The following is a 25308-nucleotide window of genomic DNA, read 5'->3' as shown; positions in this document are numbered from 1 at the left end:
TGAATTCTGTTTCACTTCATATAGATACTGTCTGATTTGCTGAGGATTTCCAATGTTTTCTCTCTTTATTTCAAATAAGATTGGTGAATTAGAAGAAAACACTTAAAAACTTGGCAAGGTAGAGTTTTCCTGCTGTGTATCTAATGGGAGACTCCTGGAATAGACAGTCTATTCTAACTATGTCAGGGGAAGCAATCACTTAGTCAACAGAGAAAAGATCTAAGTAGGTGCCCTAAACTTCCTTGAAGAAATACAATAACCTCACAGACCCCTGGGAATCTCTCCCTCATGTCTGCTCAAAGTGGGGAAGACAGTTGGTCTGTGCATCAGAGGCAAAGGTAAGTGGCCGATGGAGCAGAGCACCTCAGAAAACCCACACAATGACTCTGTCAGCCATTCCTACTCTGCATGTGCAAGGGTCTGTGGTACCCACGTTGGTCTCACTGGTCATTCTCAAACTCAGAAAACCACAGTGGAAGTGAGGCATCCGTGATCCATGGGGGTTGCCCAACAAGTAGAAATCCGTAAGTACTCGGAGAACTGTTCAATTTAGCGGGTCCCACCCTTTAGCATCAAGTTGTTCCACAGTTTCCGATCATACCATCCTGATTTTCCAACGTTTTCCTTTTGTTGTCTCTCCGCAGGGTGAGTGTGCCAAAGTGAGCTCAATCAACGATAAATGTGACTGGAAAACTGTTCGCAAAGCACTGTCTGTGATTGATTTTACAGAAAATGACATTGATGTGAGTGTTTCTCATTCACCTGTGGGCTTGGTGGTGGGCTGTCATGTTGTTAATGAGAAGATGTTCGATGGATCTCCCATGGAGGGAGTTCCAAGGAGAATTCATTCCTATGGTCGGGTGGCATGCAGAATGGAGATGAGGGTGCACCCAAACCCAATGATAGCAGGTTGTTGTTTCTCTCACTTATCCTGTTATCCTAGTTCATGTTACCCGTAACAATGATTCAATCCACCGCTGTCTGTAAGGAATTTGCTCGTTCTCCCCTTACCATGTGGATTGCCTCCTACATTCCGAAGACATGAGTGTTAGCAGGATAATTAGTCACGTGAGTGTAATTGGCTTGTTGGACCAGTAGGACCTATTACCATGTTGTATCTCTAGATTAAAAAAAATAATGTTCAGACCCTGGCACATGGTTAGTTGCTGATAACTTGCCCTCATCTACAGAACCTGTTGGGGATCATCGCCAGTGTTCTGCACATGGGAAACATCCAGTTCATCGCAGACAATCACGGACGTGCCAACATCACTGTTGACAAGCAGATCAGATGGATCTCCAAGGTAAAGGTGGCAGGGCACGATGTTGTGACCAGTTTATAACCTACCCCAAGATCAATCTAATGCTTCCGTCCCACATAGCCCTCTATTTTTCTTTCATCTATGTGCCTATTTAAGATTCTGGTAAACCTTGCTAATGTATTCACCTCCACCACCACCCCAGCAGCACACTCCATGTACCTACCTCTGGTATTCCCTCGATCCTTCAACCACCTTAAAATTACACCCTCCCATATTAGCCATTTCTGCACTGGGAAGAAGGTGCTGGCTGTCCATTCTATGCCTTTTATCATTGTCATTATCTATCAAAGGTTCAATCTAATATCAGAGAATGTATACAGTATACCACCTGAAATCCTTTCTCCTCACAGACATCCACGAAACAGAGAAAAAGCAATTACCTCTAATCCTCCTTCGCTCCAAGGTGAAATGTCCTCGCTTGCTCAATACTTCTCCAAAAGACATGTTCTCTAATCCCGGCATAGCACCTCTGCACCCTCTCTAAATCTTCCACATCCTTCCTATCATGAGGCATCCAGAACAGAATACAATACTCCATGTCTGGTCTAACTAAGGTTTTATTTAGTATTATCTCACGTCTCTTGAAATCAGTCCCCAAAATATAAAGACCAACACACCATATGTTTTCTTAGCAATTTCTGTATGGATTGGACCCCAAGATCCCTCAGTTTCTCCATACCTCTAAGAATCCCCTTACCATTAACTCTGTGCTTTGCCTTCAAATCACTTCACATTTGTCCATAGTGAACTCCACCTGCCAATTCTCAGGCAATCTCTGCATCCTGTCAACATCCCGTTGCAACCTACAACATTTTACACTTTCCACAACTCCACCCACTTTGAAGTCATCTGCAAACTTTTTAACCCCTCCTTCCACTTCCACATCTGAGTCATTTATAAAAATCAGAGGGCAGCAGTCCCAGAACAGATACCTGTGGAAAACCACTGGGCACTGATCTCCAGGCAGAATATGCTTAAAATTCCTTAAAATGGATTTAACATGCCATATGTCTTCTTAGCCACCCTATCAACTTACTCTTTTCTTTCTTCTCGTGACTCTTGAGGCAATGATCCTCAATTATTTCATACACTACTCTTTTCCTTTCGGTTTGTCTGCAGTTGTTGGGTATACATGTCTTGGTCCTGCAAGAGGGTCTGACACACAAGAAGATTGAAGCCAAAGCAGAAGAGGTAACATATGAACAGCTTCAGAAACTGTCACTGGTGTCTAATAACTGAACTGGGACGGGTGCTGGCAATACAGGAAATCAGCAGAAATGCTGGAAATACTCATCTAGACAGACACAGGGTTAATGTTTCAGATCAATTAAAGCAGAGACAGGGAAAACAAGTGCTTGAGAATACCTAGAACCCCTGACAGAATTTTAAATACCAGAAAGATATTAAAGTTTTTTTTTGTTGTGATTTGTTAACATGTCTGACAAGACCAGTATTTATCATCCATCACTCATTATCTTCAAATCAAAAGTCCTGCAGGGCCATTTCAGACAAAAACAGGTTCTTCTGGGTTGGATGACAAAGTGGTCAATGAGGTTAATGATGACAAATTTCCTTCCCTGTACCAGATGGGTTCTGAAAACCCAGAGGGTATTAGCTCTTCAGTCCAAGCATTTGTAATACGGTTTGGTCACATGTCCACGGACTGGGGTTTAATCACATGTCTATGGAATAGATGCCAAGCCTTGTATCCACTATTCCCTCTAAGCTGCACGGGTGCACAGCAGCACAGTAGCTAAAATGCTCCCATGCACATAGCCTTTATTGCTGTGCAGCTGGAATTGGACACAGCTAGAAAAAGTTTATGCAACAAGAAGGCTTTTCTTTGTTGTACTGTATTTCATTTGAGTCCTTCACTCTGGTGCTTTTTGTTTAAACTTTTTAAGTTTATTTTGATAGGTTTGGGGATTTCATGTTACTTGTATTATTTAAGTGGATGCCTGATTAGTGTAATTTGTAGGGTCCTAGTTTTGCGAACTCTACATCTTGTGGTGTGGTGTCACTTGATTGAGCCACCGATGTCCTTTTGGAAACTGCGGTTGCCATCTCTCCACCAGAGTCCGTCTTTCCTCTGCACTTGGGTTCCAATAATACCAGTGTACTCTGTGACGTTATCAGACATAAAGTTGTCCTTCCTCCCTCCAACACTGGGACTTTAGCCAGGCAAATAACAGGAGATTTTTTTTTGTTTTTCACACCATTCTCTGTAAACACTAGAGACTGTTGTGTGTGAGAATCCCAGGAGATCAGCAGTTTCTGAGATACTCAAACCACCCAGTCTGGCCATGGTCAAAGTCACTTAGATCACATTTTTCCCCATTTCAATATTTGGTCTGAACAACAACTGAACCTCTTGACCATGTCTGCATGCTCTTACGTATTGAATTTCAACCAAATGATTGGCTGATAAGATATTTGCATTAATGAGCAGGGGTACTGGTGTACCTAATATAGAGGCCATTGAGTGTATATATTAACAATAATCAAAATAATATGCAATTCTGATAAGTACACAGCATTAAACTTAACTGAAAGCACAACTTAGAAAAATGAAGAAATTATCACTATAGAGGAAAAGTCGACCATGACCCTCCATGGAAGACAATCTGAGCAGACTAGATGTTGACAAGGAAGCATCAAATGCCTGTCTCAGAGTAGGAGACTTCTTCCAAGAAACAGAGGGGTTCCTTGTGGTAGTGTAGGGCCAGATTGTTAACACAAAAATACTGAAAATATATAATAAAAGACCCAACAAATTCAAGGCAATAAATGCAGAAAATTCCAAGAGAAACCAGAAACAATCCAACACATTACAGGATCCTGTAGCAGTTTAACTCAATCTGATCACTTACACAGGCACAATCAAGTGGCAAACATCCTTCACAAAAATACAAACTCTAAAGAAAACATAACTTACTATAAATACAAGCCTGATCCAGTTTTAGCACCATAGAGTCCTACAAATTTCATTTTAAAAATCTTTTTATTAATTGAAGATCAACAAAAAATACATTAAGGTAATCAAGTCAATGTATCATTATATACAATGAAGAATTAAATTAGCAAATTACTGATTAACAAAGCTAAGCAATATATCAATAATAAGAAGAAAAAATAAAGTATTAAGAATATTTTTTTGAAAGAAAAGAAAAAAAGAATCCCTACTAACTAAAAGGAAAAAACCTTACTAACTAAAAAAAAAGAAAGAAAAAAAACCATTGGGAGCACAACCCTGGAGCTACACATCATACAAGCTTCCATAGAAGAAAAACATCAATCCGCCAACTCAAATCCATTTAATCGGAAGGAAACCATATTAATTAACTCAAATCAGATGATAGTAACGGGCAAATGAACCCCACCTTTTCTCAAAATCAAATCGAGGATCAAAAGTTCGACTTCTGATTTTCTCCAAACTAAGACATAACATCATCTGGGAAAACCATTGTATCAAAGTCGGAGCAGAAGCATCTTTCCATTTCAACAAAATAGCCCTTCTGCCCAATAATGTAACAAATGCAATTACATGTTGGTCTGATAGAGAAATACCATGAATATATTGAGGGATTATACCAAACAAAACTGTCAATTTATTAGATTGTAAATTAATTTTTAAAACTTTGGAAATTGTAGTGAAAATAGACTTCCAAAAATGGTTCAATAGAGAACACGACCAAAGCATATGTGTCAATGTGGCTGTCTCATTTTTACATCTGTCACACTGACTATCGACATTAGGAAACATTTTAGACAGTCTCTCCTTTGTCAAATAGTAATGATGTACAATCTTAAATTAAATTAAAAAGTGACTGGCACAGATCGATGAAGAGTTAACCAACTTTGAAATCCACACCCAATCCTCTGTTATTAAGGTCATGTTAAGCTCTCTCTCCCAACCTTGCTTAATCTTGCTGAAGAGTAATTGTGCTGTTGTAACAATAAATTATAAATTTTCCCAATAAAACCTTTCACTAAAAGGGTCAATTTTAAAATAATATCTAACAGGTCAGAATCCTGTATATATGAAAAATTACTTAAATATTCTTGTAAGTAGTGTCTGACCTGAAGATATTGCAGGAAATGTGAATACAAGAGAGAGTATTTATTTACAAATTTCTCAAAAGACATCAATTGGCCATCTTGGAACAGATCCATGAAGGAATAAACTCCTTTATTCCTCCATGGATCTGTTCCAAGATGGCCAATTGATGTCTTTTGAGAAATAAACTCCTTTATTCCTCCAAAGAAGAAAGGTAGGATCACTTAATGAAGGTTTAAATAAATAATTTTGATCAATTAACCTAAAAAGTTTAATTTTTTTAAGATTAAAAAAATTACAAAACTGGAACCAAATTTGTAATGACTGCTTAATCACAGGGTATAAATTTAAATTAGTAACTTTGGCCAGTTGTACAGGTAGAGAAGCTCCTAATAACGAGGTTAAGTGAAACTGTTTCACAGTGCTCAATTCCAAATCAGCCCAAGGTGGTCGTTCATTTTTATCAGTCCAATATAACCAAAAACACATATAACGTATATTAAAAGCCCAATAATGCATTCTTAAATTGGGCAGAGCAAGACCTCCATCTTTTTTTAATTTTTGTAAATGATATTTACCAATTCTTGGTCTTTTGTTATTCCAAACAAAAGGTGAAATAATAGAGTCAACCTGATCAAAAAACTGCACAGTTAAAAAAGTAGGGATATTTTGAAATACATATAAAAATTTTGGTAAAATCATCATTTTAACTGCATGAATTCAGCTGGCTAATGAAAGTGTAAGTGGATTCCATCTACAAAATAATTGCTTCATAAAATCAACTAAAGGAACCAAATTAGCCTTATAAAGGTCTTTATGATTTTTAGTAATAATAATACCTAGATATTTTAAACAGTCTGTAACTCTAAACATCATATACAGAAGCAGAATCGTTTAGGGGAAATAATTCACTTTTATGAAGGTTTAGTTTATATCCCAAAAACTTTCCAAATTCATTTAATAGTTCCAATAAACTAGGAATGGATTCTTCAGGATTCGAAATGTAAACTAAGAGATCATCAGCATAAAGGGAGATCTTATGAATAGTCACATTTATGAAAATTCCATGAATATCTTTAGCTTCATGAAGTGCAACAGCCAAGGATTCCAACACCAAATTAAATAACAAGAGACTTATCGGACATTCTTGTCTCGTACCCCACGAAAGCTGAAAAAAAGGAAATCTGAATTATTAGTAGTAACAGTAGCAATAGGGCTTTTCTGATCCACTTATTGAAATTAATACCAAAGCTGAATTTCTCTAAATCATTAAATAGGTATTTCCATTCAACTCTTTCAAATGCCTTTTCGGCATTGAGAGAAACAATACATTGGGGAGCCTTAAAAAAGGATGAATAAATTACATTTATCAGTCTCCGAACATTAGAGAAGGAATAATGGCCCTTTACAAAACCTGTTTGGTCTTGAGAGATAATTTTAGCTAGAATATTCTCCAGCTGATATGCCATTATGTTTAAAAGAATTTTAGCACCCACATTTAATAATGAAATAGGTCGATATGAAGCACAGTCAGTAGGATCTTTATCTTTCTCAAGAATTAAAGAAATTGAAGCTTCATAGAATGCGGGAGGTAACTCTCCTATCAAAAAATAATCTTTAAGCATTTCCAACATGTAAAAAATTTTAATTTTTTTTAAAATAAAATCCTACAAAATAACCATCCAGTCCAGGAGCTTTACCAGATTGCATTGAAAAAATATCTTTCTGAATTTTGTTTTCAGTAATAGGAGCATCAGGAGTTTGTTGATTTTCAACAGAAAATTGATCTTTTGTAAAAATGCATTCATTTTAGAAGAATCAAATGGAAACTGAGATTTATAAAGTTCAATGTAAAAGTCTTGAAAATTTTTATTAATATCTTCATAATTACATGCTAAGCTACTGTCTCCCTTATGAATTTTTAAAATTTGTCTTTTAGCTCTAGCTGCTTTTAATTGAGATGCAAATAGCTTATTATTTTTATCCCCAAACACATAAAATTGACTTTTCAATTTAAGCAAATTTCTTTCAATAGGGTAAGTTAATAATAAATTATATTGTGATTGGAGTTTGACTCTTTGTTTGAATAGATCAATGTTAGGAGATATTGCATAAACATTATCCAAGTCTTTAGTTTGTTTTGAAATCTTATCTGACTCTGTTTTTGTCTGTTTCTTAAGCTTAGCTAAATAGGAAATTATCTGACCGCACAAAAATGCTTTAAATGTATCCCATATAATCAACTTCAACACATTTCCCGCATTATTAAAAAGAAAAAGTTATTTTATCTGAGTCTCAATAAATTTGACAAAGTCCGAACATTGATATAAATTTTCTGGAAAACGCCAAGGCAAATATTCAATAATGACATCATTCAATTCAAAGGCTAAGCTTAAAGGCGCATGATCAGAGAGAACGATAGCATCATATTCACATTTCTGGATTTTGGACAAAAATTGGGGATCAGCTATAAAGTAATTGATTCTCAAATATTTTTCTGTACATGTGAAAAAAAAGAATAATCTCTATCATTAGGATGTAAATGTCTCCAAATTTCAACCAGGCCAAAATCAATTAAAGAGGAGCTAATAAGTGATGCAGAACAACTTGAAAGCTGCTGATTGGTTGAACTCTTGTCAATCAAAGGATTTAAACAACAGTTAAAATCACTACCCATTAACAACATATATTCATTTAAATTCAGCAATAAAGCAAATACATTTTTTAAAAAGAAGAATCATCTACATTAGGTTCATATAAATTAACCAGGACAATTTTTCTATTACAAATTGTTTCTTTAACAATTAAAAATCTACTATTAATATCTGACACAACATCTACTTGGATGAATAAAATACTAAATTTAATAAAAATAGATACTCACTTGATTTGACAAGTAGTGTGAAATTGAAGGCCCTTCCACATTTTAAAAAACGTATTTTCATCGCCCCTTCTGATATGCGTTTCTTCAGCAAAAATTATATTGGGTTGGAATCGATTAATGATTTTAAAAGTCTTCTTGCACTTAATAGAATGATTCCAACCACGTACGTTCCAACTTATAATGTTTATCTGTTGAGTTATCATAAAACAATTTTATTTTATTTAACACATAAATACACGCGCGGGCTAAACTAAACTGACGGTGATAAATGTAACCACATACAAAACATGTATACTCCGGAACTCCGTGATGGGAAAAAAAATATAAAAAAGAAAATTAAAATTAATCCTACAATTTATTTTATAACTCAAAGCTAACCCCAGTCCTGTCACCACCCCGAAAGACCCAAAATAAAGCCGAAATACATCCCCATAGAAGTAAAAAAAGAGGAAGACTCCACAAGCTGCCCATTTTATAATGGCAATTTTGAAAGCTTTCCTTAATTCCTCCAACACACACAAAATGCTGGTGGAACACAGCAGGCCAGGCAGCATCTATAAGGGGAAGCACTGTCGACATTTTGGGCCAAGACCCTTCGTCAGGACCTTAATTCCTCCAACACACACAAAATGCTGGTGGAACACAGCAGGCCAGGCAGCATCTATAGGGGGAAGCACTGTCGATGTTTTGGGCCAAGACCCTTCGTCAGGACCTTAATTCCTCCCCCCACTTACAAAAAAAAACACATGGCCCTAAAATAGGAAAGCCCTGCAGAGGAAAAATATGTTTATACTTAATCCTTAAAAGTAAGCTGGAGAATGCAGAAACAATCTCCAAAAATGCCAAATCAATAAAATTAAACAAAGAGAAGAATGCCTGTGTAATCTCTAATGAAGAAAATTCAGCGCCATTTTCATTTAACTTACACGCCCAATGAAAAACTGTTTTTAGAAAAAAAACTAAGTATCTATCTACTAAGCACACCCAACTATGTATATACAAGAAAAAGTCCTTATGAACTATGAAAACTATCACTTAATTAATGAAGAAAAAGGTGGATAGAAACAAATAAACCGGTTAACAATCTGTCCACAGTGTTAATTCGCTCAGTAGACCAAACAGATTTTGGAAAAGTCATTAATCAGTCACATCAAAAAGTTCACATCTTCTTTAAATGGTCGATCAATCAAAGGACATCTTAAGCAAATCAGAAATCTTCAAAGCTTATTTTCTTTCTGAAATAACAATTATACAGCAGACCTAAAACCATTCAAACCTTGGCTGCAACCGAAATAGAGTTAACATAGTCCAATGCCTCTTTGGGGCCCAGAAAAAAACATGGAGCTGAATCTTTGGGAAATAATTTTAATCAGGCTGGATAGTGAAGTGATGGGAATAATCCCTTATCGTACGCTATCTTCATGGTTGGAACAAATTTAGACTGCAGGTCCATAATTTCCCATGGATAACCTTCATAAAGACAAATCTCGGAACCCTTGAATTTAAAAACTCTGTGTTTCCTTGCATATTTTATGATTTGGTCTTTAACTTTAAAATGAAGAAAGCAGACCAAAACTGTCCTTGGCTTATTCGGATCCCGAGATTTTGAAGTGAAAATTCTATGCGCTCTTTCAATTATCGGGAGGTTGAGGTAAAATATAAAGAAACAGAGATTGAAACAAGTTAGCAAGGTAGTCCAATAAATCCCCACTTCCTTCAGACCAACAGTTCGAATATTATTCCAACGAGATCTTGCTTCCAAATCGATAATCTTATGTTGAGACTTTTCCAAGCAGGCTAAAATATCCGCTACCTGATGCTTCGCCTCTTTAAGTTCAGAATTCAGGGAAATATTTTCCTGCACAAATTGAAAACTCTCTCGTAACAACTTCATCTCAGAAGAGGTAGCATCAAGTTTTACTGTGTTGTTGTCTGATTTCCTGTCGAGAACCATCAGTGAATGTTCTAAATGCTCAGCCCAGACAGGCATATCTTCTGATTTTTCTTTCGAAGTTTTCCCCTTTCCATTGCTGGATTCAGGAAGCTGCTTTCCACTTCTTAAAGATTGTGGCATAATAACAACTATTCCCCTCTAAGATCCGACAAATAAAAGTTAAACATTCAAAGTTTAAGCTGGAGAAAAGGAAGAACTGATCACAGCCACACAAAATGTGTGTCACTTCATAAGCAGTAGGTGGAGTCTCTCGAGTCCTACAAATTATATTATGACTGATCCATTATTTCAGATGGGACAATTCATAATGACCATCCAGATATTACAATACAGAATAAAAAAGCAAGAATAACTTATTTAATAGATAATTACTATTCCAAATACACACAACATTCAGAAATCAATAAGCGAAAAACACCAGAAATATGCTGTACTTAAAGAGGAAATTGAAAGACTATGGAACATGAACAGGGTATACATTGTCCAAATAGTAATATCCACAACTGGTAACATTCCAAAATCACTACACAATAGCATTAAACAATTAGGCCTACACAGTAATACCTATGTAAACACAAAGTACACTGCAGATGCTGTGGTCAAATCTATGTAAATCTTCAGAAAGCCACAATACTAAACACCACTAGAATACAGTAGTCCGAAAGTTCCAAGCAATTAACAAATGACTATGCTTGGCTTTGCCATACCTCAGCTTTACCAGCTTGAGCTGAGAAATAATATTTTTAAATAATATCCTGAAAGAGAAAGGGGACAAGCAAAATTAGAAAGAACAGATCAAAAGAGAAAGAAACTGATAACTTAAATGGAAATTAATGTTTTAATGTTTTAATTCTTTTTGGAAGGTTTTGAGCCCACTAACTGTGGATCAGGCCTTTTATGCACGCGATGCACTGGCGAAGGCTATTTATGGACGCACATTTACCTGGCTTGTTAATAAGATCAACAAATCACTTGCTAATCAGGTAAGGAGCACTTTTTATACAATTGCCTGATTGCCAGGGAACTCATGCCCATGTGGATGGAGTTTGTATTGATGCTGGCACTGGTGTGAGTGTCAAACACCACTGACCAAGATTGAATTTGAGGGTCAGTCAATTGTTCTTCAAAGGAGAATTAGGTTTTCTGCTTGAAACCCTAAGGTAAAAGCCAGCACAACACAGAAGCAAGCAGTAGTGGAGCCAGTGAGACCATTTTAATGGGAGATGCTGAAGTCCATTTAACCTAAGAGACAGGAGCAAGAGTAATGCAAAGGACTGGAGATGACTGTCTCCTATGCTCCCTACAGTACTTGATGCACGATAACACAGTCTCAGACCCCGCCAGTCTAGGACACAGGCTTCAGGAGAATGACCGTTGCCGTATAGATATTTGTAACATCCACCCACCTAATCGCAAGTCCCATTCGCCGGCTGAATCACAGTTCCTAGTTCCTGATTTCAACTCTAAAATATCATCATAGAGAGACAGTGAGAAGTTCATGATTTCCATTCACTTTCTCGTAGGACCCCAGCAGGAAAACAGTGATTGGACTTTTGGATATCTATGGATTTGAAGTCTTCGATGTCAACAGGTAACAACTTTGCATTACACCTCACCATTTCACCAAACTGTAAATTTCAGGAGAAACATTTCACTTGTGATTATGCTGTCCTTTATCCTTTTCTGAGCAGTGCCTGTAACACAGATACTCAACTGCCATGCGGTTAACATGTTACTTAACTGGGTCAGGCTGCTCCATACAATTATAGTAGTTTGCAATACAGATGAAAGTTCCATCTTGGGGCAGCGCAGCAGCATAGTGATTAGCGTAACACTGGAAGTGAGGCAACACTTGCTGCCTCAGACTGTGTTCAATGTAAATGCCAGAAATAAAACTAAAGCTTAAGGCATTTCTGCCAGTAATTCAGTCACTGGTTACTGATGACATTTGGTGTAGTTGAAGGTCCAGCCCAATACAACAGATCAAACATTTACTCAGAAGGATACTGGAGGGAGAAAACAGTGAAGAGATCTGGAGCCAGAGCGAGAATCAGATAGATCATTCTTTGAAAGATTGACCATAGATCTGATGGGCTGAATAGCCTCCTTCTGCACCATACTGTTTGTGATCCTCTGAAGAAGTAATTTCATGACCAAATGTACATGGTCTCTTTACCTCCCGAGCCATTTTCTGAAGTGACCTAACTAACCTAAAATCTGAATTTATTTTTATAATGAGATGTTGAAAGGAGTTCTAAGTTGTACAGGAAAGGCTTCATTTCAACCCCGAATGCAGGCACATAAGGCCAGCTATTTACCACCAGGCAGGTTCTCCATACCCTAAGGTCCAACAAAGGTAAAACCAAAGTGCTGAGCATCACCTATTGTTCACCATTGTCCATCCCTGCACTCAATTCTTCTTGCACCAAGTAATTTTACAAATGACAGACGTGAGAAAAAGAACAAATCTCCTAAAATTTTGGAAATATTGGAGATTTGTGAAAGGACCTCAGAAATGGATTGACGGTGGCGGTTGTGTTTTTTTCCAACAAACAATATTGGTAATATTGTTGAAAGGAGGTGCCTTGGAAAGTGAAATAGGATGGAGGGCTCTGACAAATTGACTGATATAGTCAACAATAGATCTAAAGTACCAAGAAAAAGTCCTGGGAAAATATATATAGCTAGAACTTCTACACACTGTTGTAATAATTTTATTTATTGCACTGTACTGCTGCCATAAAAAAAACTAATTTCATGACATATGTGAATGATAATAAACTTGATTCTGATATGAGAGGAAGATCATGGTTGGGAAAGGGGGAAGGGAGAGGGGAGGGAGCGGAAAGCACCAGAGAGACATTCTGTAATGATCAATAAACCAATTGTTAGGAATCAAATGACCTTGACCTTGACCAGTCTTGCCTGGTGTCTCAGGGCTGGGTGTGTCTGAACCCATGCCACACTAATCCGCACCCCTCCTGCGGTGCTCCACCCCCACCATTCCCAACATCCTTTGCTCCCACCAGATTTACAAACTGACTGTCCGCTCCATGATGATAATACAGTACTGGGCAAAAATTTTAGCCACCCAAAATATATAGTGGTGGTGTGGTAGTGTTATGGTCAGCACAGCATGTTACAGTACAGACTCCCCTACCTGGGCTGAAAAAAACTGACTACCTACCCTGGCTTGTCCTTCATAATTTTATAATCCTCTATGAGGTCATCCCTCAGCCTCCTTCACTCCATGGAACACAGTCCCAGTGTGTCCAATCTGTCCATATATCTCAACCCCTCCAGTCCAGGCAGCATTCCAGCGAATCCTTTCTGACAGAGTTGCTGGTGACTGTATTTACTGTCATACAACTATCACTCTTAACAGTAGTGACAGGGGCTGGGTGTATCCAGTGAACACAACACCTGTACACATGGCTGGTAACTGTAATCCTGTAATCATTGAACACTTGGCTCTGTTACCTTACCTTGATTACTCCTGTCACCAGGGAGACTCAGCTTTCAACTGGAGTAGGAATCCCCCATGTCTGCAGCCCGCTGCCTGCCTGCTGACTGAGCAGAGTGCAGACAGAACGTTGTGTCTGGTCTCAGTAACCTCTGCACTGTGTGAAAGAAAGGGGGAGGGATATCAGTTTGGTATTTTGCTCCTGAACATTGTCCAGTGATTGGGCCTGGAAAATGTACCCCTGGGGCATCAGGTAATGGTAAGAGTTGGGAGAAGTGCGAAACACCACTTGGTAAGCTTATGTGGGACACACAGTCATTTAGACAGAGAATCAAGGCCAGATGGCTTAGAACATGTTTTAATGTCAGTGAGAGCCACAGGGTAGAAAGGGGAACACTGAGAGGGAAAGGTCAAAATAGTCTCTATCTCACACACGTACACATTCTCAAAAACACACTCAGCTAGCAGATGTATACACATACATAGGTAACATAAATCCATACACGCACACACACACACACACACACACACATATAACACAGATACGCACACACACTCAGAGATAACACAGAGATGCGTTGACCCTTGCTCATTTACAACACATATTCATGCTTGCACAAGAACATACACACCTCTACACGCAGGTGGGTGATGCTGAACAGAGGGAGAAGTGAGGCGACGGGGCAGCTCCATCCACAGGTGCTACCAGAGTGGACTGCTGTCTGGTGGGAGGTGGTGCGAACAGAGGCAGATGCCAAAGTCAGACAGACAGGAAAACAAATCAAATGTCCTCTCTCCACCAAATGAATGATTTCTTTCTCTCCAGTTTTGAGCAGTTCTGTATTAATTACTGTAACGAGAAGCTGCAACAACTGCTGATTGAGCTGACGTTGAAATCGGAGCAGGAGGAATATCAGGTGGAAGGAATCCAGGTAACCATCCATCCTCTTGTCTATGACTTTAATCCATGAAGTTCCAACTGTGTGAATGACTCAATAGTCACCGTGGATCAAAGTAGTTTCTGCCCTCATGAGGAATTTGCAATGTTCTCTTCATGCCTTTAAGTCTGAGAGCCACATTCTGGTGCTTCACCTTGACATTGTTCTGTAAGTTACTGGGGGGGAAGTCTCAAGTAGCTGGACTGACAAGAAAAGGAAAGCAAGCAGGAACAACCAGCACTTGTAACCATAGCAACATGAATGTGGTAAAATAACTCAAGGAGATTTGCCAGGGTAACTGTCAATCAAGCCTTGGCAGTAAGAAACAGAAGTGATGGCAGGATGGGGGTTGGTCAAAGGGCTGGGAAAGAATGGTTAGCGTAACTCTTCACAGCACCAGGGATCAGAAGATTTGGGTTCAGTTCCTGCCGTTGTCTGGCAGGAGTGTGAATGTTCCCCCAGTGACTGCATGGGCTTCCTCTGAGTACTCAGGTTTACACATTCCAAAGACACACAGGTTAGGGTTAATAAGTTAAGGCAGGTTATCTTGACACCAGATGGGGGTGACACTTGTGGACTGTCCCTACCACATATTCGAGCTGTGTTGGTCCTTGATGCAAATGATGTACTTCACTGCATGTTTCCATGTTTCAATGTACATGTGACAAATAAAGCTCATCTTATCATCTTAAAGAGCAGAATGAGAGAGGCAGTCCCTTGCCCCTAGCTAAGCTAACAAAGCCTCCAGAAAGATCTGAGAACACTAAATGTCTGAACAGGCCTTTGCACTGAAGGTGGGTGAGAGGAGAACTAGAGGTCATATGTTAAATGTGCACAATTTAAGGGGAATTTGAGGGGGAACTTCACTCAGAGGGTAGCACAAGTGTGGAATGAGCTGCCAGAGATTGTCTGCATAACCAGAACTTGTGTAATGTACCAGCTGCTCATACAACCATTCACCACCTGCTCTAAGGTTTCACGTGACCCTGATCGGGGGGGGGGGGGGTTAAGCAGGTGCTACACCTTGCCCAAGGGTGACCTGCAGGCTAGTGAAGGGAAGGAGCGCCTTACACCTCCTTTGGAAGAGACTTATCTCCACCCCACCAAGCAACCTTTCCACATACTGTCCATTTTCCTTCCATCCATGTTCCTACCTAAGAGTCCCTATAGTATCTGCAGTAGATTTGATTTACAGAGAAGAATTGATCATGTAATTTGAGGAGTAAAAACAGGGCAGTGGAGTGGGTCTTCATTGATAGTGAGACAAGATGGGACAAGTTATCTGTGTCTGACTGGGTTCCCCTGATTCTTGCAGATGAGTCCATGTGACTTTCTTTATTCTTGTTTTTGCAGTGGGAGCCAATCCAGTTCTTCAACAACAAGATCATCTGTGACCTCATAGAACAAAAACACAAAGGAATTATCTCCATTCTGGTGAGAAACTGCCCCTCTTTTTGTAATCTTAATTACAATTTTCTTTTCTAAATTCGTAATGCAACATAGAGCAAAGTCACCAGAGAATGTTGTGCAGTGCTGTGCAAAAGCCTTAGGCACACGTACATGTAGCTAGGGTGCCCACGATTTTTGCTCAGTACTGTATTTGCCACTGTGGGGCGCAGAGCACGTTTGTAAATCTGGTGGGAGCAAAGGATGTTAGGAATGGCACGGGTGGAGTGCCATTGGGGGGATGGGGGGTGTGGTACAGGTTGCTGAAAAGGAGTGCCGGAGGCAGGGGGTGATGCAGGTGCAGACACACCCAGCCCTGAAAACTAGGCAGAATCATTTGATTCCAAATAATTGGTTTATTGTTCATTACAGAACATTTCTCTGGTGCTTCCTACTCCCCCCCTCCTTTCCCTTTTCCCAACCATAATTCCCCTCTCCCTGCCCCCTTCCCACTCTCAATCGAGACCCATATAAAAATCAGGTTTATGATCACTCACATACATCATGAAATTTGTTTTTATTTTGTGGCAGCAGAACAGTGCAATACATAAAATTACTTCAGTACTGTGCAAAAGTTTTAGGCTCCATGACTAGGGTGCCCATGACTTTTGCACAGTGTTGTATATCCAGTGATTTGAGTATTTTTCAATGAATTTGTGAAATGTTATAATAGCCATTAGGACAAGGACTGTTACAATGGGAAACAGCTTCTTTCCCCAGACTTGGCTGCCACCACCCAGGTCTCATCACATATGAAACACCAGGAGTGTTATACGGTTCACTTTTTGACTTGTGTTGTAAATGCACCTTGTTATCTGTTCATTTATTTGTGGTAATATTACCTTTCTGTGGTGTATGAGTTCAGTGCATTGTGTGCGTGTGCTCCATTCTGCTCCTGAGATCATTGTCAGCAGAATGCAGTTTTGGAACCAGGTCTATTTCATTAGTTTTGTGGCATTTCTGCTTGATGGAGACACAAAAGATGTCGGATGCTGGATTCTAAAGCAACAAACAAAAAGCTGGAGGGAAATAGACAGCGGAGACCCTTCATCTGGACTGCATCATGCCAGTCAAAGTGCTTCATCTGAAACATATACTCCTTTCACAGATGCTCCATGACCAACACTTACTCTTCAACCCTCAGTCTGGATAATTCACTCACCTCATCACTGAACTGTACCACAACCTATGGACTCGTTGTCAAGGACTCTTATGTTTTCAATCTTATTTATTTATTTATTATTTTGCACAGTTTGTCTTCTTTTGTATGTTGGTTGTTTGTCAGTCTTTGCTTGTGTGTGTTTTTCATCGATTCTATTGTATTACTCTGTTCTGCTGTGAATGCCTGCAAGAAAACAAATCTCGGTAATATATGATGACATTGATGCGCCATCAATAACTCTTGGAGATGGGAGGTGAGCAACAGGCTTTTATTAGCAACAAAACAGATCACAGCATCTTGGAGACTGGGGGGGGGGGGGGCAGCAGTGCCTCCAATCACCTTTATACAGGGGTCTGTGGGAGGAGCCACAGGAGCAGTCAGCAGAGGGGCATGTCCAGAAAGGTATACATAGTTTACCACAGACATGCATGTACTTCGATAATAAATTTACTTTAAGCTATTGAACTGAGTTCTGCCACCTATTTATCTGTCAAGTTCTGCCTTATTTCCTCACCTGAATTTAAACTCAACTGCTGAGGTGGAGTGTCACTGGATCAGGTCCAATAGCTCAATATCCTATCAGCTTAACGAGTACACAGCACAACTCTTAAGCGTATTGGTGGATTACCTGAGTGCCCCTTTTCTCTCTTCCCCATCAGGATGAAGAATGCTTGAGGCCTGGAGAAGCCACAGATTTTACATTTCTGGATAGGTTGGAGGAGAAAGTGGGAGACCACCCTCACTTCATAACGTGGGTACCTGTGCTGTGTGAGATCACTGTCTTTGTTGATGTCTCCTGAATGTAACAGTCCTGTCAGTGTAATATTGGGTTTAAAACCATTGCTATAGGAAGACTCTGCCACAGGTGAATTGCTGCTATTGCAACAAGATTTAGTGTTGACATCTTTTAACCTCTGAAGTTTGCAGAGAGGAAATTCTTCTCCGCCTCATTATACATTCTTTTATTAATAACATTCTTTCTTAGTTTAATTTAGAAAAGAACATTATTAATAAGATAATGTATTTATAACCTGGTGTCTGAAATTCTCGGGAAGATTTGAGAAAGGTACGGAGATGCTGGAGGTTCCAAATTTAAGGGCCTGAGATTTATTTGAAGAACTAAAAGGTCAGTTGTTGATTGTAATGTAAAGATTGATTGCTGAGAGCAGAAGACAGGACAGACTGGGAAACTCCTGTAGTGAGGCTTTATGGCTGGAACTGAGGAAAAAGAAATGTACAACCATGTTAATGGGACTATATTACAGACCAGGCAACAGTCTGAGGGATTTAGAAGAACAAATTTGTAAAGTCACAGGCTGTTGCAAGAAACACAAGTTTGTGATAGGAGGTGATTATAACTTTCCACATATTGACTGGGTCTCTCGTAGTGTAAAGGGACTAGATGGGTTAGAGTTTGTCAAATATATTCAGGAAAGTTTCCTTCATCAGTACATAGAAATCCCAATGAGACAGTACGCAAAACTAAATATCCAGTGAGGCAATAAGACAGATGACAAGTTTGCTTTGGGGACCACTTTGCATCTAGTGATCATAATAACATTAGTTTCAAGATAATCATGGAAAAGGATAGGTCTGGTCCTTGGTTTAAGATTCTAAATTGGAAAAGGACTAATTTTTATGGTATTAGAAAGGATCTGGCAAATGTGGATTGGGATAGGTTGCTTTCCAGCAAAGTTAAGTGGGAGGCCTTCAAAAGTGAAATTTTGAAAGAACAGAGTTTGTATGTACCTGTCGGAATGAAAGACAAAGTTAACAAGGTTTATGGAACCTTGTTATTGTAAGATACTGAGGCCCTGGTTAAGAAAAATAAGGAGGTGCATAAGGAGGTTGTAAAGTGGGGGAGCAGATTCGAGGATCCAATGAGTGATACAGGAGGCACAGATTTTAAAATGGGTGTGAGACCAACAGTGAGACACTAAACCGATCTCTAGTCAAACAAGTATTCATCTAAGCTACCCAAAGCCACAACATCATACATTCAGTTACCCTTTAAATGAACTGATAAACCTCCCCATGTTATAAAAAAACCAAGAAACAAGCATGCTGTAAAGGGATACTTAACTAAAACAAACCATGGGGGGTGGGGGTGTCTCTATGTCTGCAATACTCTTTCAGTGCTCCTTCATGACTGCTCACGAATTCAGCCGAAGTCGGGCCCCATGGGTGGCAGGGGGCAACTCCTCTGCAAGTTCCACCTTTTTATACCCCCAGGGTAGCTGGAACAGGAGATGGGCTCCATTGCACCCAAAAGCCAACCGATGGGAAAAGAGCATCATAAACTTTAAATAAACCAAGCAGCCTGATGGAAGCAGCTTTCGAACAAAATAAACTACACCCCCAGAGGACATGGCACCCCTTGAAAGTCCCAATATCATGACAAATTGGCTAGTAAACCTCCCACAGTAAACCTGCCCATTAAATTACAGACACAAGACAAAAGGATAACACCCAGTATTTTAGTCCAATAGTTACACCCCAGTGTATTATAGTAATCCCACCAGCCTCCCAGTGGCCTAAAAGGCCACAGACTTTTCCCTAGAGTGTAAAGTTTATGGAACTGATCCTGTACTTTTATAATTTTATTCACCGATTGTTTAATATGATCAGCCAAGTGAGTGATATACCCCAACTTGTCAGGAATGTAGGTGCGGCATTCTTGACCAGTAACAGCACAGGTACCGCCTTTCTCTGTGAGCAGGTAATCTAAAGCCATCTGATTCTGCAGGGCAACCATTCAAATAGCTACTAGCTCAGCCGAAACATGGGTTAATGCTTCCTCAATACCTCTGAGAAACTACAGCCATCTCGTTAGCCAACATTTCCATCGCAGAGGTCATGTGTATAATTTCCCGGTACAGCCCAGCAGTACGTACATGGGAAAGGCTACCATCCAAAACTGTTCTGCCACTGTAATCGCCCTCTTGCTCATCAGGATGCTCATCTAGGACACTGAGGTGGTGTATGAACGGCACGGCATATCCCGGATAGCGGTAACCATACCACTCCGCGGGAAGCCACAGGTAGGCCCGAAAGCCACGTATCCTGTATGTATCATTTAGCGTCCAAGGAATACCCACCTTTATGGCACCGTTCAGTATTGACACCGCCATCCAGGGTACTTTTCTCGCTCACACTCGCACCAGCTAGTTTGATCAGCACTCATCATACTGTCTGTACCTACCTTCCTTTCCCTGTCGGGTGGGGAATTACTTTCAGAGTCAGAACCTTGGAATTAAACTGATGTTTATATAGGGAAGCACCCACCCCTAAAACATTAACTCCACCAGGGGTTATTGCAGCTCAAGCTCTTTCAACCCGCAGCCATACTATGGGGTGAGGTTGGCTGGAATAGAATACTGGTGAACAAGAGAAAGTCTGCAGATGCTGGAAACCTTAGCAACACACACAAAATGCCAGAGGAGCTCAGCAGGCCAGACTGCATCTTCCTGCTGGAGGGTCTTGGCCCGAAACGTTGACTGAACTCTTTTCCATAGCTGCTGCCTGGCCTGCTGAGTCCCTCCAGTGTTCTGTGTGTGTTGCTTAGGCTACTCCTTCCGGGTTTCCCCAATTCAGAATGCCAAAACCCAAGAAGCTGAATAATTTCCTTGTCATTGAAAGAGATTGGTATTAATGGCACCCCCTCCGCGGCAGGTTTCAGTGTTTGTAAACAAATCCAGCAGGCTGGCACATTAGTCCTGTCTGCATGTTCATACGCCATTGGCAGGAACATGTTGTAGGACAGCCCACCACCAATCAGCATCATTATCACTGCCACCAGCATCCACCATTTTGCCATTCTGTAATGGAGGGTAAACACACACTCACTCTGTCCTGGTTAATTGTTGGGTATTCAGGCAAGTCATTCCCGGTCTCCCCCTTCACCCCCAGTAACACCCAACCCTGTATTCCCCGGTCCAAATTATATGCCAATGAGTCTGAAATCAGTTGTAGGAAAATTATTGGAAGGTCTTCTAAGAGATTGGTTATAAAAGTATCTGAATATACAGTGGCTGATTAGGGATAGTCAACATGGCTTTGTGCATAGTAAAGTGTGTCTAACCAATCTTGTAGAGTCTTTTGAGGAAGTTATCAGGAAAGTTGATGAAGCTAGGCAGTGGATGCTGTCTACATAAACGTTAGCAAGGCCTTTAACAAGGTCCCACATGGGAGGCTGGTCAAGAAGGTTCGGTCACTTGGCATTCAAGATAAAGTTGTAAATTGGCTTTGTGGGGAAAGCCAGAGAGTGGTAATAGATGGTTGCCTCTTTGACTGGAGACCTGTGACTAGTGGTCCCTGCAGGGATGGGAGCTAGATTTTTTGTTGTTTGTCACCTATATCAATGATCTGGATGATAATGTGGTTAACTGGATCAGCAACTTTGTGGATGACACCAAGATTGAGAGTGTTTGGACAGTGAGGAAGGTGATCATGGCTTGTAGAGGGATCTGCATTTGCTGGAAAATTAGGCAGAAAAATGTCAGATGGAATTTAATGCAGACTAATGTGAGGTAGGATCAACCAGGTTAGGTCTTACGTGGTGAGAGGCAGGGCACTGAAGAGCATGGTGGAACAAAGGGATCTGGGAATACAGGTCTATAATTCATTGGAAGTGCTGTCACAGATTCAGTTTAGGTAGGGTCATAAAGGAATCTTTTGGGACATTAGCCTTCATAGATCAGTGTATTGAATACAGGAGTTGGGATGCTATGTTGAAATTATAAGACATTGGTGAGGCTTAATTTGGAGTATTGTGTGCAGTTTTGGTCACCTACCTACAGGAAAGAGGTAAATAAGATTGAAAGAGTGCAGAGACAGTTTACAAGGATGTTGTTGGGACCTGATGACCTGATTGGGAAAGGTTGAATAGGCTAAAATTTTAATCCCTAGGACAGAGAAGATTGAGTGGATAGGGGTGTAAAAAATATGAAGGCTTTGGATAGGGTAAATGCAAGCAGGCTTTTTCCACTGAGGTCGGCTGAAACTAAAGCTAGAGGTAATGGGTTAAGGGTGAAAGATGAAATGTTCAAGGAGAGCAGGAGGGGGATCTTCTTCACTCAGAGTAGATCAAGCTGCTAGTGCAAGTTGTGCATGCAGGGTCAATTTCACCATTTAAGAGATTTTGGATAGGTATATGGTTGGAGAGCAGGATGGTGGAACTCAGCAGATCATGGATCAGATGGGCCGAAGGCCTGTTTCTGTGCTATAACTATCACTCTAAGAATGTTTGAATAAATAGTCTGCTGTAATGTCTGGGCAGAATCCATTCTGCACTGGCTCTCTAGTTGCCTCACACTCGTCCTGGTCAGAGTTGATGCTCATTGACCAAAGGGTGGGCTGCACTCAACCACATCTCGATGCTATCGGTGACTTTTCAATTCAGAATGAAACAGTTTAATGCCAGTACTGTAGCATAGAGGTTAGCACAATTGTTTTACAGTGCCAGCGATCACCGATTGGGGTTCAATTCCTGATGCTGTCTGTAAGGAGTTTGCACGCTCTTCCTGTCACTCGTGGGGATGTACAGGTTAAGGGCATGCTATATTGGCAACACTTTCAGGCTCTCCAGCTCAATCCTTGCTGATTTAATTTGAAATAAACGATGCATTTCACATTACACTTTGATGTACATGTGACTGTGACAAATACCACTAATCTAATGCCTCAGACACGAGCAGTCCCTCTTGTCAGTCTGCATGGTGACATGCAGCATGGGTCGTACCTCAAACTTCAGCAGTCACACCATGGTTCCCAGTACATCACCAAGGTCCGGTTGAGCTGTGAGAATGGCTTTGACATCCGGGGAAGCCCCACCTCCATGTTCACCTGCTGTCAAACTTCTCGCTGTTATTGAATGTGACTGACATTTAAAAGCACTCAAAAATCAGGCAAAAAATGCTGAGAATTCAGCAAGTCAGGCAGTATCTAGGGAAAGGAGTCGACAGTCGGGGTTTTGCATCCAAGGTTCTTCCAGGACAGGCACTGTGATCCCAGTTGCATTCATATCTGAAAACAGTCTCTCCAAGGTCTCTTGACCCAGTCTAATACCCAAGCAGATTTCAATTGCATTGAAAGGGAATGATGGATTTTTATTGGACATAAAGGGTCTAGAAATTGATTTTGTACCTTTTAATGATATTAAAGCAGAAGTGTGCTATTACAGGAAGTGTCAAAGAGCAAGATATTCAGAAGATGGTTATTTTGTGAGTAATAGAAGTGATTTGCTCATGTAAAGACCAATGGGAGAAGTTGTAATGTGGAGGCAGATTTGAGGATCCAGTGACTGAAACAGAGTGCACAGATTGCGAGAGAGCAGATTCACTGCTGTTAACAGGTATCTGGGAAGATAGAGTTAGCTTTGTTTATCACGTAAATCCAATGAAATGTGTCGTTTTGTATCAACAACCTACACAGTCAGATAATTGTGCAAGTGCTGTCATGTTTCCAGTGCCAACGTAGCATGCCCCCAGCTCTCTAAACTTAACCTTATGCTTTTGGAATGTGGGAGGAAACTGGAGCACCTGGTCATGGGAAGAGCACAAAAACTCCTTTCAGCCAGCAACTGGTATTGAACCCTGCTCAGTGATAACTGGGGCTGTAAAACAATTGCACTAACCACTACACTACTGTGCCACCCTAGATTTCCACTGGGAGGAAGATGTTTGGGTAAATGAAAGCCTACTGAAGATTCAGCTGGACTTGCTAATGGGCTGGTAAACCCAGAAGTAGTCCACATGGCTACTGGGGAAAGCTGATCTTAAACCACACTGCATTATTTTTGTTTCTGAGTTTGCAGAGACTGTAATCGAGCTAAGTTTGTCTTTCCCATGTTGTACTTTGCAGACACAAGCTGGCCGATAAGAACACTAGGAAGACCATGAGGAGAGGTGACTTCAGGCTGTTACACTATGCAGGAGGGGTCACTTACAATGTAACGGGTGAGTCATGGCTGTGTACTGGGAGTAAGCTGACACCAGCTTGCTCCTAATCCTCTCCAACCCTCATTGTGTCCAACCTGGCACCACCATCCACTGATCTACCTGAAAACACTCACATTTCCTGGCCCATGGTGCTGTCTGCGTGGAGTTTGCTCATTCCTTCCTGTGATTGAGCAGCTTTCCCACAAGTGCTCTACTATCCTCCCACAACCCAAAGGTGTGCAGATGAAATGACCTCTGCAAATTCCCCGTAGTGTGTAGATGAAGGTTGGAAACTGGCAGGAGTTGATGGAAGTGTGGAAAGAAAGTAATGTGAGCATCATATTATACCAGGGCAGCACAGTAATGTAGCGGTTAGCATTATGCTTTACAAGAACCACAATTCCGGTTTCATTTTCTGCCGCTGTCTGTAAGGAGTTTGTACATTCTCCCTCTGACCATGTGGGTTTCCTCCAGGTGCTCCAGTTTCCTCCCGCAGTCCAAAGATGTACAGGTTAGTGAGTTGTGAGCTTGTTATGTTGGTTTAGGATGCTGGTGAATATTGGTATCTTGGGTTGAGGCATTTGATGTTATTGTGTTCACCGAGCTTGACAAATAGCTTGTAGATGTTTCATTGCCAGTCGAGGTGACATTCTCAATGCACAGTTGTTGGTGTTTCTCTCTGGCATGCTCACATTTATATAGGCCCCCATTTGCTTGCATCAGTATGATTGGCTACCTCTTCTGTCAACCTTTGAATTCTATTGGCTTGCATTTCTTTGGCTCTTAGGGGTTCTGGCACAAGCAAACATTAAGCAGGCAGGAGACTATTTTAGAAGCATAGTTCTCTTCTGAAAAATCCATAAACAAACTTAATGAAAGAACCACCATCTATGAAACCCTAAGAGTGCAGATGAGTCGATGGGCTTATTGAATGGCGGAGCAGGCTTGACGGGCCAGATGGCCTACTCCTGCTCCTATTTCTTATGTTCTTATGTGGATGCTTTAGAGAGGGTGCAGAAGAGAATTACCCACATGCAGCCTAGATTAGCAAGTCAACTAAATTAAAGGTGAAGTGATCTAGGCAGTGATCTCTTTGGAGCAAAGGAGGATGAGAGGAGATATGATAAATGTGTACAGGATGCAA

General features: G+C 40.4%; 1 protein-coding gene across 1 annotated transcript in view; it reads left to right on the top strand.

Annotated features, from left to right (window-relative positions):
* The window catches only part of myo1ha (myosin IHa), a 127201-nt gene that overhangs the window by 41708 nt on the left and 60185 nt on the right, over window positions 1-25308 (top strand). The window contains exons 7-15 of the mRNA XM_059987882.1: window positions 645-743; window positions 1191-1304; window positions 2442-2513; window positions 11081-11200; window positions 11741-11808; window positions 14507-14612; window positions 15972-16052; window positions 17886-17977; window positions 24088-24182. Of these exons, the coding sequence (XP_059843865.1) occupies window positions 645-743; window positions 1191-1304; window positions 2442-2513; window positions 11081-11200; window positions 11741-11808; window positions 14507-14612; window positions 15972-16052; window positions 17886-17977; window positions 24088-24182 (847 nt within the window). The remainder of the gene's footprint in view (window positions 1-644; window positions 744-1190; window positions 1305-2441; window positions 2514-11080; window positions 11201-11740; window positions 11809-14506; window positions 14613-15971; window positions 16053-17885; window positions 17978-24087; window positions 24183-25308) is intronic.

This window comes from Hypanus sabinus, chromosome 13, assembly GCF_030144855.1.
Source record: "Hypanus sabinus isolate sHypSab1 chromosome 13, sHypSab1.hap1, whole genome shotgun sequence".
In the NCBI taxonomy this organism is placed as follows: domain Eukaryota; kingdom Metazoa; phylum Chordata; class Chondrichthyes; order Myliobatiformes; family Dasyatidae; genus Hypanus; species Hypanus sabinus.
The sequence above is the reverse complement of the archived record's forward strand: the minus strand, read 5'-3'. Positions and strand labels throughout refer to the sequence as shown.